This window comes from Globicephala melas, chromosome 4 (assembly GCF_963455315.2).
Source record: "Globicephala melas chromosome 4, mGloMel1.2, whole genome shotgun sequence".
Taxonomy (NCBI): domain Eukaryota; kingdom Metazoa; phylum Chordata; class Mammalia; order Artiodactyla; family Delphinidae; genus Globicephala; species Globicephala melas.
Genome location: NC_083317.1, coordinates 135,418,981 through 135,433,253, shown reverse-complemented (window position 1 = coordinate 135,433,253; position 14,273 = coordinate 135,418,981). Strand labels below are relative to the sequence as shown.

Below are 14,273 nucleotides of genomic sequence, written 5' to 3'. Positions count from 1 at the left end.
ATCTACATTATCGGTAATACATTGAATGTAAATAGATTAAACTAATTATAAGGCAGAGAGTAACAGAATGAATATAAAACATCCAATTATATGCTGTCTATAAAACATGTGCTTTAGATTCAAAGACACAAATAAGTTGAAAGTCAGAGGATGAAGAGAAATACCATGGCAACAGCATCCAAAAGAGAGCTGTAATGGCTGTACTACTAAATAAATGAGAAATATTTTGAGATTAATGAAAGCAAAAATATAACATTCCATTTCACTGCAGTGAAAGCAGTGCTTAGAAGGAAATTAAGCTGTAAACACAGTAACAAGGAAGAAAGGTCTCAAGTCTATAATCTTCCAGTTTAAGAAACTAGACAAAAGAAGTGCAGACTAAAATCTAAAGCAGGCAGAAGAAAACAATAGAAATTAGAGCAGAAATAAATGAAGTAGGGATTCAAAAAAAATAGAGAAAAATCAACAAAACAAAGTTCATTTACAAAAGTCAACAAAATTGACAAACTTGTAGCTAGAATGACCAAGAAAAGAAGACGATTGAAAATCAGGAATGGGGCTTCCCTCGTGGCGCAGTGGTTGAGAGTCCACCTGCCGATTCGGGGGATGTGGGTTCGTGCCCCGGTCCGGGAGGATTCCACGTGCCGCGGAGCGGCTGGGCCCGTGAGCCATGGACACTGAGCCTGCGCGTCCGGAGCCTGTGCTCCGCAACGGGAGAGGCCACAGCAGTGAGAGGCCCGCGTACCACAAAAAAAAAACAAAAAAATAAACAACAAAAAAAAAGAAAATCAGGAATGAAGAGGGGGGAATTCTAACCTCACAGAAATAAAAAATTTATTCGAGTACTATGAATAATTACATACCAACAGATCTGCTAACCCAGATGAAATGAACAAATTCCTAGAAAGATAAACTATCAAAACTGTTTCAAGAAGAAATAGAAAATATGAGTAGGCCTATAACACGTAAAGACATTGAATTTGTAATAAAAAAAACTCCCCAGAAAGCAAAGCTCAGGACCAGGTGACTTCACTGGTGGATTCTACAAAACATTTGAAGAATTAACACCAGTCTTTCACAAACTCTTAAAAAACTGAAGAGGGGGAAAACACTTCCCAACTCACTCTGTGAAGTATTAACCTCATACCAAAACCAGACAAAGTCATCTCAAGAAAAGAACACTACAGACCCAATATCCTTTATGAATGTAGATGCAAAAATTATCAACAAAATAATATTGAACCAAATCTGTCACCATCTAGAAAGTCATATACACCATGAATATCCCTTATGAATACAGATGCAAAAGTCATCAAAAAAATACTATCAACCCAAATCTATCAATGCTTAAAAAGTAGTATATATCATGACCAAGTGGGATTTATCCCAGGAATGCAAGATATTTTCAACAAATAAAAATAAGCCAATGTTAAAAAAAATAAGCCAGTGTAATACACTGTATAATAAAGGGGGTAAACACTTGATTATCACTATTAATGGAGAAAAAGAATTTGAAACCCTTTCATGATAAAATCACTAAACACTAGGAGTAGAAGGAAACTTCTTCATCTATGAAAAGCCCACAGCTAACATCATACTTAATGATGAACGACCGAAAGCTTTTCCCCTAAGATCAGAAATGAGGCAAGAATGTCCACTCTCACCACATCTACTCAACACTGTACTAGAGGTTCTAGCCAGAACAATTAGGAAGGGGGCAAAAAAAAAGGCATTCATATAAAAAGAAGTTAATCTATTTGTAGATGACATGATCTGGTATATAGAAAATCCTAAAAACTCCACCAGTACATTATTAGTGCTGATAAGTTCAGCAAGTTTACCGGACACAAGATCAATATAAAAAACCAACTCTATTTTTATACACTTGCAATTAACAATCCAAAAATGAAATTAAGAAAACAATTCCATTTATAATAGCATCCAAAAAATACCTGGGAATAAAAATAAAAGGAATATAAAAATTTGTACACTAAAAATGACAAAACTAAATGGGAAGACATCCTGTGTTCATGAACTGGAAGATTTAATATTATTAAAATGGCATTCCCCAAATTAATCTCCAGATTTAATGCAATACCTATCAAAATTCCACTGATTTTTTTGACAGAAATTGACCAAGTGACCCTAAAAAGTTCATATGGAACTGCAAAGGACCCAAAATAGCCAAAACAATTTTGATAAAGAACAAAGAGGACTCAACGCTTCCCAATTTAAAAACTTACTACAATGCTACTGTAATAAGGACAAGTGTGGTACTTGCTTTAGGACATACATACAGGTCAATGGAATAAAATTTAGTCTAGAGATAAACCTGTATATCTATGGTCAATAGATTTCAGTAAGGTCACCAAGACAATACCATGGGGAAAGAATAATGTCTTTCAACAGATGGCGCTGGGACAGCTAGATGCTCACTTGCAAAAGAATGAATTTGCACGCCTATCTCACAACACAGAAAAATTAACTTCAGTGGACCGTAGATCTAAGCGTAAGAGCTCAAACAATAAAACTCTTAGAGGAAAACATAGCTGTAAGCCTATGACCTTTAATTAGGTATGACACCTAAAGCACAAGCAACCAAAGAAAGAAGATAAATTCAACTTCATCTTAAAATTAAAAATTTCATCACAAAATTAAAAACTTTTGTGTACCAAAAAACGGTATCAAAAAGTGAAAAGACAACCAACAAATGGAGAAAATATTTGCAGATCACTTATCTGATAAGGGTCTAATATCCAAAATAGACAAAGAACTCTTACAACTAAATAATAAAAAGACAATCCAATTTTTTAAATGGGTGTAAGAGTTTAATAATTTCTTCAAAGAAGATATATGGGTGGCCAATAAGCACTTGGAAAGATGTTCAGCATTATTAGCAACTAGGGCAATGAAATCACAACCACGATGAGAAACCACAACCACTGAGATGGCTGTGATTTTAACAAACAGACAATAACAAGCATTAGCAAGGATGTGGAGAAACTTATACATTGCTAATAGGGATGCAAAATGATGCAGCCCCTTTGGAAAACAGTCTGTCTGACAGTTCCTCAAATAATTAAACATTGACTGGTATGACCCAGCAATTACACTCCTAGATATATACCCAAGGAATTGGAAAATGTATATTCACATATAAACTTGTACATGAATATTCATGGCAGCATTATTCCTAATAGCCAAAAAGTGGAAACAACGCAAAGTCCACTAACTTAATGGATAAACAAATGTGGTATATCTATACAATGAAATACTATTCAACCATAAGAAGGGAGAACTTATACATACTACACAAGGATAAACCTTGAGAACATTACACTAAGTGGAAGAAGGCAGGAACGAAAGGCCACATAGTGTATGATTCCATTTATATAAAATGTTCAGAATGGGCAAATCCGCAGAGATAGTGTATTAGTAGTTGCCATGGGATGTGGGGGAGGGAGAATGGACATGACTGCTCGTGGGTACAGGGTTTCTTTTGGGGGTGAGGGCACTGAGCCGGCCGCCTGTGGGTCAGCACTGGCCCAGGTGGGTTTCCCTCAGCAGGGCTGTGGGCAGGCCCTCCTCTCGAGAGCCCATGGTGGGCACTGGGGCGGACAGGCTGCCAGCAGGCCGTGGCTTTACCTTCTCTAAGAACAGGACTTTTTAAGCCCATCGTTGTCTCCCTCCCTCTGCGCAGAAGACCACAGAGAGGCGCAGCTGCACCCCCAGGAGAAACCACATGGACAGTCGCTTCCCCCAGGCCTCATTCCACCAAAAATACACTGGGTGTCTGCCCCTGTGTTATGGTCAAGATCGCCATCTGCTTCCTGAGTTTCAGGATCACAGCTGACAGAAGCGTATCACAACCGTGAGTCATATGTGCCTTTTTTTTCCCTGAAAATGATTTATTTTATTCATTTCCCCCCTACCCTCCACTTTGTTCTGCCATCTGGCAACTACTTTTTATCGTAAAAAATCATAATTTCTTGTCCCCCTCATTTCTACTTCATGAGCAGTTAGTTAGTTCTAAATTGTCAGTAGATAGTAACTTGGGGAAAGCTTTCAGTACTCTGCTCAGAAGAGCAAAATGTGCATCCAGCAGGTGCTTCAGAAATGTGTGCTGGGTGAAGCAGCTCCACCAAGCCTGTATTTGGGCCTGGCCTCTGCCTCTCTCTGGATGATTTGAATCATCTTGGCAGGAAGCAACAATATGCATTTCTGAGATGATTTCTGTTTCCCTGGAGCAGGGGCGGCCACATCCGGAGCTGTGTGCCCCCTCCAGCTCGCCCCTCCCGGGTCTGCGCCAGCATCTGGTGGGAGAGGTCCCCGTCCCGTTCCGGGGGGACCTCCTGGGTTTCCTCAGGAATCCTGAGCTGTTCCTGCAAATTCCCTGAAGGCCTGCCTGACTCATTCTAGGCCTTTGCAAGCGGGCAGTGAGTCAGCGGGTCTTTGCTTCTTTCCCACATGGATGATTCAATACACATCCCACAAATGAGAAAACTGGGGCACAGCCAAGGTTCAAATAAACAGTCGAGGTCTACATAGTGAAGAGCAAACAGGGAGGCCAAGAAAGTAAAGCTGGTCAGTCTGACCCTAGGATCTATGCTCTTTAGTATCCTGCCTAAAAGCCAGGAAGGGGTCTGGAAAGCCACACTGTGGGGGGAATGGGGAAAGAATTTCATTTTTTACTTCATGTAATTATGTATAGATATATGCAAATACTGTTTTTAAAAACCTGATTTATAAAGGAGATGAAACTAAATATAGCCACACATTGAAGAGGCAAATCATGGAAAGCTAACTCTCCATTTTCTTTAAAAGCTGCAGATTTTCACCTTAAAAATGATCTGAAACAGTTACTAGGCATAGAGTCAAAGTGACTTTGAAATGTTGGATACAAATAATACAGACCAGTGGCCTAAAGAATGTCTTCACACACTGAATATGATTTTGCACGTGCAGTTCATATTTTGGGAGGTCCTCGCTTTGTCCCTGGTGGGCTTTCCAAAGACACCTGTTGAGTGACTGAATAAAGACTAAGCGGGCCAAACCCCACACCGTTCCTGCAACCCGTCTGCAAAGAGAAGGCCCTGCCAGCGGACTGGGAATGAATTCCCAGCATTGTTCCACCCTGCACAGTTGGGCAGCCGGAAGGCTCTTGCCCAGAGCTAGCGTGATTTATTAAGGTGCCTGGAATCCCTGGATGAGACAAGCTGTGCACAAGAACCCTATGACTCATCTGTTCCCATCGCTGCCCTCTCTTCAGCACTTTTTTCCAGCCTCTCTCTCCGGCGCACTGCACTCTTTCTTTCCAGTTATTCTGAGTCCTGCCTGACACATTCCAATCACTGACAGAAAGGCATGTGTGAGAAAAGCTTCCCTTCTATTTTTAAAAGCTGCCTCAGGATCCACATTGCTGATGCTGCTGGCGGCTCTGGCATGATCAGTCCTGGGGGATGAATTCTGGCCAACCAGAATGGAAAAGTCCCCATGGCAGCCATTTCTAACACGGCTTTTGCTTTGAGAGTTTGTTTCTTACCCTAGAAAATGTTTGAGGCTTCTGAAATACCTGTATATCCTGGGTGTCACTTGATCAACAGCAAGAACACACACAAAACCTGCTGTTTTGTGGACATGTAAAATATAAACTGACATTTATTTTTGTGCTCTTAAAACAACTGTGTAATGGAAGATCTGCTGGAAGAAGACGTGGCTTGAATAATAGAAATGTGAGTAGAAAATACCAGAAAATGTCTCACGAATTTGTGCTTAAGAGGAAAAGACACTGGCGAAATCTGTCTCCCTACCTCTTCCCATGGCTCCCAGGATGGGCTCTGGAGCGAAGAAGTGGTCCCGGTGCTGTGAGTTTTGGCCTCTGCCAGTGCAGGAGGAGCCCACCCCACACCCCCTAGTCCTTCTCATACAACCGCCCGTAGAGAGCTGCCGTCACCAGGCCGGAGGACAGTTCGCTCTTCCTCAGGAAATAGTGATCATTCTCCCAGCCCAGCTGGTCAGGGGTTTCCAGGGTCATCCCTGAGGTCAGAAGCATTGGAAAGATATAGGAGGTACTGAAGTTCCCCCACAGGTGAAACTCAAATATCCCCGCAGCCTCTGTAACCTCCTGCCCACAGGTTTCAAAGCCAAGACCACCACACTTGACCAGGGCACAGACTTGAACGTAGTAAGTGCCGTGCACAGTGTGAAGGCCGTCAAAGACCCCCAGGGCATACAGCTCCTTGGACAGAGTGGGCCTCTGGTAAAGCAAATGACAGCAAAGGCTATTTGCACAGACTTGGAGGTAGCCTTCCTTGCCCCACACGGGAACCAGGGTGAAATTGTCATACATCATCTCAGAGTGAAACGTGGGAGGGGCATCCGTGTTCCATTTGGGGGCTCCATCACAGTGGACATCCTGAGCATCCTTCTCAGAGTACGGATCCCCTGCCAAGATTTTTAAAAACTTACTGTGGGATGGGTCCATTTTCCCTGTGGCATTCCCTGTGCCAACGAGACCCTGTGGATTTTTGGCTACCTGGGCAATTATAAGGTGATCTTCAGGGCTTTCCATGTCATGGTGCCAAAAGGACTTCAGAGGGGCGTGTATGCCACTTCCCGTCATCCCCAGAGATGGATGGTGGATGTTCGCAGCCAGAAAGTTGACGCCGAAGGCGATGGAGAAACCCCTCTGAATCTGAATGGCTGCCAAGAGGGGGAGCTGGTTCATCCAGGCGGTCGGATACACGACATGCTTCACCTCCGAGTCTCTGAGGAGCCTGACAGCAGGGTCGAAGAACAATATGTCAAAGCAAGTGAAGATGCCAAACTTGCCAGCAAAGGGGGTATCAAAGGTGATGCGATCCACTTCCAGGGGGGTATTGAACGCTGCTTCAAAGTAGAGGTTTTGTTTGCGGTAGCTGTCAACCAGGGTTCCATTACTGCTGAACACCACGTTCGTGTTATACTGGTATCTGCCATCATTTGGGCACCCTGGGTCACTGCTATGACAAGGCTGCTTTGTCCCAAGATTGGCCACCAGGAACATCTCTCCCTTGACAGCCATACAACTCAGGCGCTGGAGGACCTAGAGGGAAAAAATAAAAGTGTAAATAAAGGAAATTTTTAAACCCTGCCTTTTTCTTACAATTTTAAAATAGTACCTGTATTGTATTGATAATATATAAATAGCTATCATAAATCAATAAGAAAAAAGTAACCACTACTGAAAGCGTGCAAAGGATATGAACAGGTGGTTCACAGATGAACAAATACAAATGGCCAACAAACATTGACAAGATGCTCAGTCTCATTAGTAGTAAGGAGATACAAATTAAAATGATAATGAGATATCATTTTTCACCTCTATAAGATTGGCAAAAATTAAAAAGACTATTCTATCTTGCATTGACCAAAGGATGGGCAAACAGGCACTCATGCACTATTACTGGGGATGCAAAGTGCAATCAAAATCTTTTAAAGGGAAAACTTGGGGCTCTTTAAAAAATAATTTTTAAAAGTGCTTATCTTGGGGGGCTCCAATCAATATGGTGGAGCAGAAGAACATGGAGCTTACCTCCTCCCACAAATACATCAAAAATACATCTACATCTGGAACAATTCTCACAAAATACCTACTGAACCCTGGCAGAATATCTCCAACACCCAAAATCGCAAGAAGGATCTCCACACAACTGGGTAGAGCAGAAAAAAAAAAAAAGGTAATTGGGACAGGACTTGTGCCCCCGGGAGGTAATTGTGAAAGAGAAAAGGTTCCCACACTCTGGGAAGCCCCTTCACTGGAGAGGAGAATCAGCCAGGCCACTGCCCTGCACTCCTCAGCCTGGGACGTGCATCCACTGGTATGTGCTGGGGCTGGGTGCTGAAACTCAGGCTTCAGAGGACAGACCTGGGGAGAGCACTGCGGTTGGCTGCAGAGACAGCCTGAAGGGGCTGGAGTGTGGTACGGGCTGCAACCAGCGGTATACATGGAGGAAGCCCGGGCCCTCCATAGAAGCAAAGGGCCTTTGTTAAGGAGCGCGGAAGGGAGGGGCGAGCCTGCCACAGTAGCCTCACTTTCGGCATGCTCATGGCAGGTGTGCGCCGCCACTGAAACCCCATTGTCAACACGCATGTCAGCAAAGCGAGGGATGGGGCCCACCACAGCAGCCTCTTTCTCCATGTGCTCCTCTACGAGCTCTGGGAGCGTGCTAGTGGGTTGCCCACATGCAGAGGTAGGGCTGAAATCTGAGCCCTCTCCCTGTGGCTGTGCAGATTTACCCTACTGGGGCCTGCTTTGTAAACTCAGCGCCTGAGGGACACCCAAGTGGACAATGGGTGTTCCCGTGGCTGGGACAGGACTGGCCTTAGCATCTGTGGGCTTTGTGGGTGCATGTACATAGAGGCTGGGCCAGGGTCTGGGCTGCTTCCATAGCTCCCACAGCAGGTCCAGGTGTGTGACTACTGCAGTCTTGGTACCTGACTTCAATGGATTTGCACTGGTAGCCTTGTGAAAACAATGCCTGAGGGACATCAGGGCTGACTGCCAGCATTCCCAAGGTTGAGATGGGGCTGAAGGCAGTGCCAACAACAGTGTACTTTGTAAGCATACAATAGGTGACACCACAGAGCACCCTTACGGGTGAACAGCTCTGGCAGAGGAATATTCAGTGGGTCCTCTCCCAGTGGGAGCGCTCCAATCCTGCCTACTTCATACTCCAGCTCAGAAATGGATCCTAGGGGCTTCTACTCCAACAACTAGGGAGAAGACCCTGCTCAATACCCAGTGCAGGCTCTGGTCACCACAACACCACCACACCTCCTATCAAGGGCATAACGGCCAGCACACACTGAAGAAAAGAGGTCGCAGGCATTCATAGTGAAAACAGCCCTCATACCAAAAAATATTAAACCCACACAGGCTACACAGGGACACTCCCACATAAAAATAGCCTTCCAGGACCACAGTAGATAATTGTTTCTCCCAAACTCACAGAGTAAGAGAAACATAAGTAAAATAAAGAAGCAGAGGAGCCACTCCCAATTAAAAGATCAAGAGAATTCCCCTGAAAGAACAAACAATGAAACAGATCTCTTTAACAGACACCAAGTTCAAAAAGGAGATAATGAAAATACTAAAGGAATTAAGAAGGACTATTGATAGAAATGCAGATTACTGTAAAAAGGAACTAGAAACAATAAAGAGGAGCTAAGAAAAATTAGAAAACTCATTTGCCCAGACAAAAGCTGAGCTAAAGGCAATGAACAGCAGATTGAATAATGCAGAAGAACAAATAAATGATCCAGAAGGTGGAATAATGGAAATCACCCAATCAGAACAGCAGACAGAAAGCCAGATTAGAAAAAATGAAAGCAATATAAAAGACCTATGGGATAATGTAAAACATGCCAATCTACACATAATAGGGAGTCTAGAGGAAAAGAAAGAGGAAAGGGGATCGAAAATGTATTTGAAGAAATTACGGCTGAAAACTTCCCAAACCTAAAGAAAGAAACAGATATCCAGGCACAGGAAGCACAGAGGGTCCCAAACAAGGTGAACCAAAACAGATCTACACCAAGACATACTATAAGTAAAAAGGCAAAAGTTAAAGATAGAGGATTCTAAAGGCAGCAAGAGAAAAACAGAGTTCCTTACAAGGGAACCCCTTAAAAGGCTACCAGCTGATTTCTCTACAGAAAAGCTGCAGGCCAGAAGGGAGTAGCAAGCTGCAACCTAGGATACTCTACCTAACAAGATTATCATTTAGAATAGAAGGAGAGAGAAAGACTTTCCCAGACAAGCAAAAGCTAAAAGAATACAGCAGTAGTAAACCTATCCAAAGGGAAATATTGAAAGGTCTTCTCTAAATAGAAAAGAAAAAGGAATCTATAGGAAAGAGGAAAATCACAATTGGAAAATAAATCACTTAAATAAGCCAGTACACAGATTAAAATAAAAATGATAACCACAATGAACAGCAAACAGATGAATATGAAGGTGTAAAATCATAAAATAATTAAAATCATAAAATGTGAAAGAGGAGAGTATGAAAACGTAGATTATTTTTCTAGAACGTGTTTCAGTCTATATGACTACCAGTCTAAAGCAATTAGATATAGGAAGGGGTTAATGTGCTTGAAATACAGGGTAACCACAAATCAAAAACATACAATATATTCGAAAAAACCAAAAAGAAGAGAACATAAGCATAACACACACAAAAAAATCATCAAACTGCAAAAGGGAAAAGAAAAAGGAACAAAGAAGAAATTAAAAAATCAAGTAGAAAACAAGTTCTAAAGTGGCAATAAATACATATCTATCAATAATTACCTTAAATGTCAGTGGACTAAATGCTCCAATCAAAAGACACAGAGTGGAAGATTGGGTTAAAAAACAAGAGCCTACAATATGCTGCTTACAAGAGACTCACTTTAGGGCAAAGGACACACAGGTTGAAAGTGAGGGGGTGGAAAAATATTTCATGCAGACAGAAATGACAGGAAAACAAGGGTCACAATACTCATATCAGACAAAACAGATTTTAAAACAAGGGCCATAAAGAAAGATAAAGAAGGACTCTATATAATGACAAAAGGATCAATACAAGAAGAAGATACTACACTCATCAACATATATGCACCCAATACAGGAGCAGCCAAATACATAAAACAAATACAGGCATAAAGGGAGAAACTGACAGGAGCACAATAATAGGAGACTTTAACACCCCACTCACATCAATGGACAGATCTTCTAGACAGAAAATCAATATGGCAACAGAGATCCTAAATGATAACAATCGAAAAGTTGGACTTAATTGATATTTTCAGGACATTAAATTTTTAAAAAATGCATTCTTTTCAAGTGCACATGGAACACTCTCTAGGATTGACACCATACTAGGGCACAAAATAAGCCTCAGCAAATTTAAGAGGATAGAAATTATTTCAAGCATCTTTTCTGACCACAATGGCATGAAACTAGAAATCAATCCCAGAAAAAAAAAATGAGAAAAGACAATTACATGGAGACTAAACAACATGCTACTAAAAAGCCAATGGGTCAACAATGAAATCAAAGAAGAAATTAAAAAATACCTTGAGGCAAATGACAATGAAAACACAACCATACAAAATCTATGGGATGGGCTTCCCTGGTGGCGCAGCAGTTGAGAGTCCGCCTGCCGATGCAGGGGACACAGGTTCGTGCCCCAGTCGGGGAAGATCCCACATGCCGTGGAGCGGCTGGGCCCGTGAGCCACGGCTGCTGAGCCTGTGCATCCGGAGCCTGTGCTCCGCAACGGGAGAGGCCACAACAGTGAGAGGCCTGCGTACCGCAAAAAAAAAAAAAAAAAAAAAATCTATGGGATGCAGCAAAAGCAGTTCTTAGAGGGAAGTTCAAAGTGATACAGGCCTTCCTCAAAAAACAAGAAAAATCTCAAACAAACAACCTAACCTACCACCTAAAAGAATTAGGAAAAGAAGGGCAAACAAAACCTAAAGTCAGCAGAAGGAAGGAAATAGTAAAGATCAGAGAGGAAAATGAATAAAATGGAGATTAAAAAACAATAGAAAAAATCAATAAAACAAAGAGCTGGTTCTTTGAAAGGGTAAACAAAATCAACAAACCTCTGCTCAGGCTCACCAAGAAGAAAAGAGAGGGGACCCAAATAAACAAAATATGAAATGAAAAAGGAGAAATAACAATCAATACTGCTGAAATACAGAAAACCATAAGAGAATACTATGAACAATTATACGCCAACAAATTGGACAACTTAGAAGAAATGGACAAGTTTCTAGAATCATACAGGCCACCAAAACTGAATCAAGAAGAAATACATAATTTGAACAGACTGATCACTACAAGTGAAATAGAATCTGTAATAAAAAAAAAAAGAAAACTTCCTACAAACAAAAGTCCAGGACCAGATGGCTTCACTAGGGAATTCTGCCAAACATACAAAAAATAACCTATACTGATCCTTCTCAAACTCTTCCAAAAGATTGAAGAGGAGGGGCCACTCACAAAGACATTCTATGAAGCCACCATCACCCTGATACCAAAACCAGACGAAGCCACTACCAAGTAAGAAAATTACAGGCCATTATCCTTGAGGAATATGATGCAAAAATTCTCAACAAAATATTAGCAAACTGAATCCAACAACACATAAAAAAGATCATGCACCACCACCAAGTTGGCTTCATCCCAGGGTCACAAGGATGGTTCAGTATACACAAATCAATGTGATACATCACATCAACAAAAGACAAAAAACACATGATCATCTCAATAGATGCAGAAAAAGCATTTGATAAAATTCAACATCCATTCATGAAAAAAACTCTCACTAAGTTGGTATAGAGGGAATATATCTCAACATAATAAAAGCTTTTTATGACAAACCCACAGCCAATATAATACTCAAAGGTGAAAAGCTGAAAGCCTTCCCGCTAAAATCTGGAACAAGACAGGTTCCACTCTCACCACCTGTAGTCAACATAGTACTGGAAGTCCTAGCCACAGCAATCAGACAGGAAAAAGAAATAAAAAGTATCCAAATTGGAAGGTAAGAGGTAAAACTGTCATTATGTGCAGATGACATACTATATATATATAGTCTATAGTAACACTAAAGACTCCACACAAAAACTACTAGAACTGATAAATGAATTCAGCCAGGTAGCAGGATACAAGATTAACATACAGAAATCAGTTGCATTTCTGTATACTAAAAATAAATTATTAGAAAGGGAATGTAAAAAAAAAATCCCTTATAAAAGTGCATCAAAAAAAAAAAAAAAAAAACTTAGGAATAAACCTGACCAAGGAGGTGAAAGACTTATATGCTGAGAACTATAAAATATTAATAAAGGAAATTGAAGGTGATTTAAAGAAATGGAGGGACTTCCCAGGTGGTGCAGTAGTTAAGAATCCACCTGCCAATGCAGGGGACATGGGTTCGAGCCCTGGTCCGGGAAGATCCCACATGCTGCGGAGCAACTAAGCCCGTGAGTCATAACTACTGAGCCTGCGCTCTAGAGCCTGCAAGCCACAGCTACTGAGCCCATGAGCTGCAACTACTGAAGCCTGCACGCCTAGAGCCCTTGCTCTGCAACAAGAGAAGCCACTACAATGAGAAGCCCGTGCACAACGAAGAGTAGCCCCCGCTCGCCATAACTAGAGAAAGCCCATGTGCAGCAACGAAGACCAAACACAGCCAAAAATAAATAATTTTTAAAAAATAATTTTAAAAAATAAAGAAATGGAAAGATATCCCATGCTCTTGGATTGGAAAAATTAACATTGTTAAGATGGCCATACCACCCAAAGCAATCTACAGATTTAATGCAATCCCTATCAAATTGCCCATGACATTTTTTCACAGAACTAGAACAGATAAGCCTAAAATTTATATAGAACCATAAAAGACCCAGAATTGCCAAAGCAATCCTGAGGAAAAAGAACAAAGCTGGAGGCATAACCCTCCCAGACTTCAGACAATACTACAAAGCCACAGTAATCAAAACAGTGTGGTCTTGGCACAAAAACAAACATATGGATCAATGGGACAGAACAGGGAGCCCAGTAATAAACCCACACATCTACAGGGAGTTAATCTTCAACAAAGGAGGCAAGAATATACAATGGAGAAAAGACAGTCTCTTCAGCAAGTGGTGTTAGGAAAGCTGGACAGCCACATGTAAATCAATGAAGTTAGAACACATCCTCACACCATACACAAAAATAAACTCAAAATGGCTTAAGGACTTAAATATAAGACATGACACCATAAAACTCCTAAAAGAGAACATAGGCAAAACATTCTCTGATAGAAATTGTACCACTGTTTTCTTAGGTCAATCTCTCAAGGCAACAGAAATAAAAGCAAAAATAAACAAATGGGACCTATTCAAACTTTATAAGCTTTTCTACAGCAAAGGAAACCATAAACAAAACGAGAAGACAACCTACAGATGAGGATAAAATATTTGCAAATGATGCGACTGAAAGGGCTCAATTTCCAACATATACAAACAGTTCACACAACTCAACAACAAAAAAACAACCCAATCGAAAAATGGGCAGAAGACCTAAACAGACATTTCTCCAAAGAAGACATACAGATGGCCAACAGGCACATCAAAAGATGCTCAACATTTCTAGTTATTAGAGAAATGCAAATCAAGACTACAATGAGGTAGCACCTCACAGCGGTCAGAATGGCCATCATTAAAAAGTCTACAAATAACAAATGCGGGAGAGA

At 41.3% G+C, this 14,273-nt stretch overlaps 1 protein-coding gene across 2 annotated transcripts in view; it reads right to left on the bottom strand.

The window, feature by feature from the left end:
* Nucleotides 1–817: 817 nt before the first annotated feature.
* BTD (biotinidase) overlaps nucleotides 818–14,273 on the bottom strand; it is a 62,013-nt gene continuing 48,557 nt past the window's right edge. For both annotated transcript variants that reach the window (XM_030876390.2, XM_030876389.2), the window contains exon 4: nucleotides 818–7,084. In XM_030876390.2, coding sequence (XP_030732250.1) covers nucleotides 5,912–7,084 — 1,173 coding nt within the window. In that variant the 3' untranslated portion in view covers nucleotides 818–5,911. The remainder of the gene's footprint in view (nucleotides 7,085–14,273) is intronic.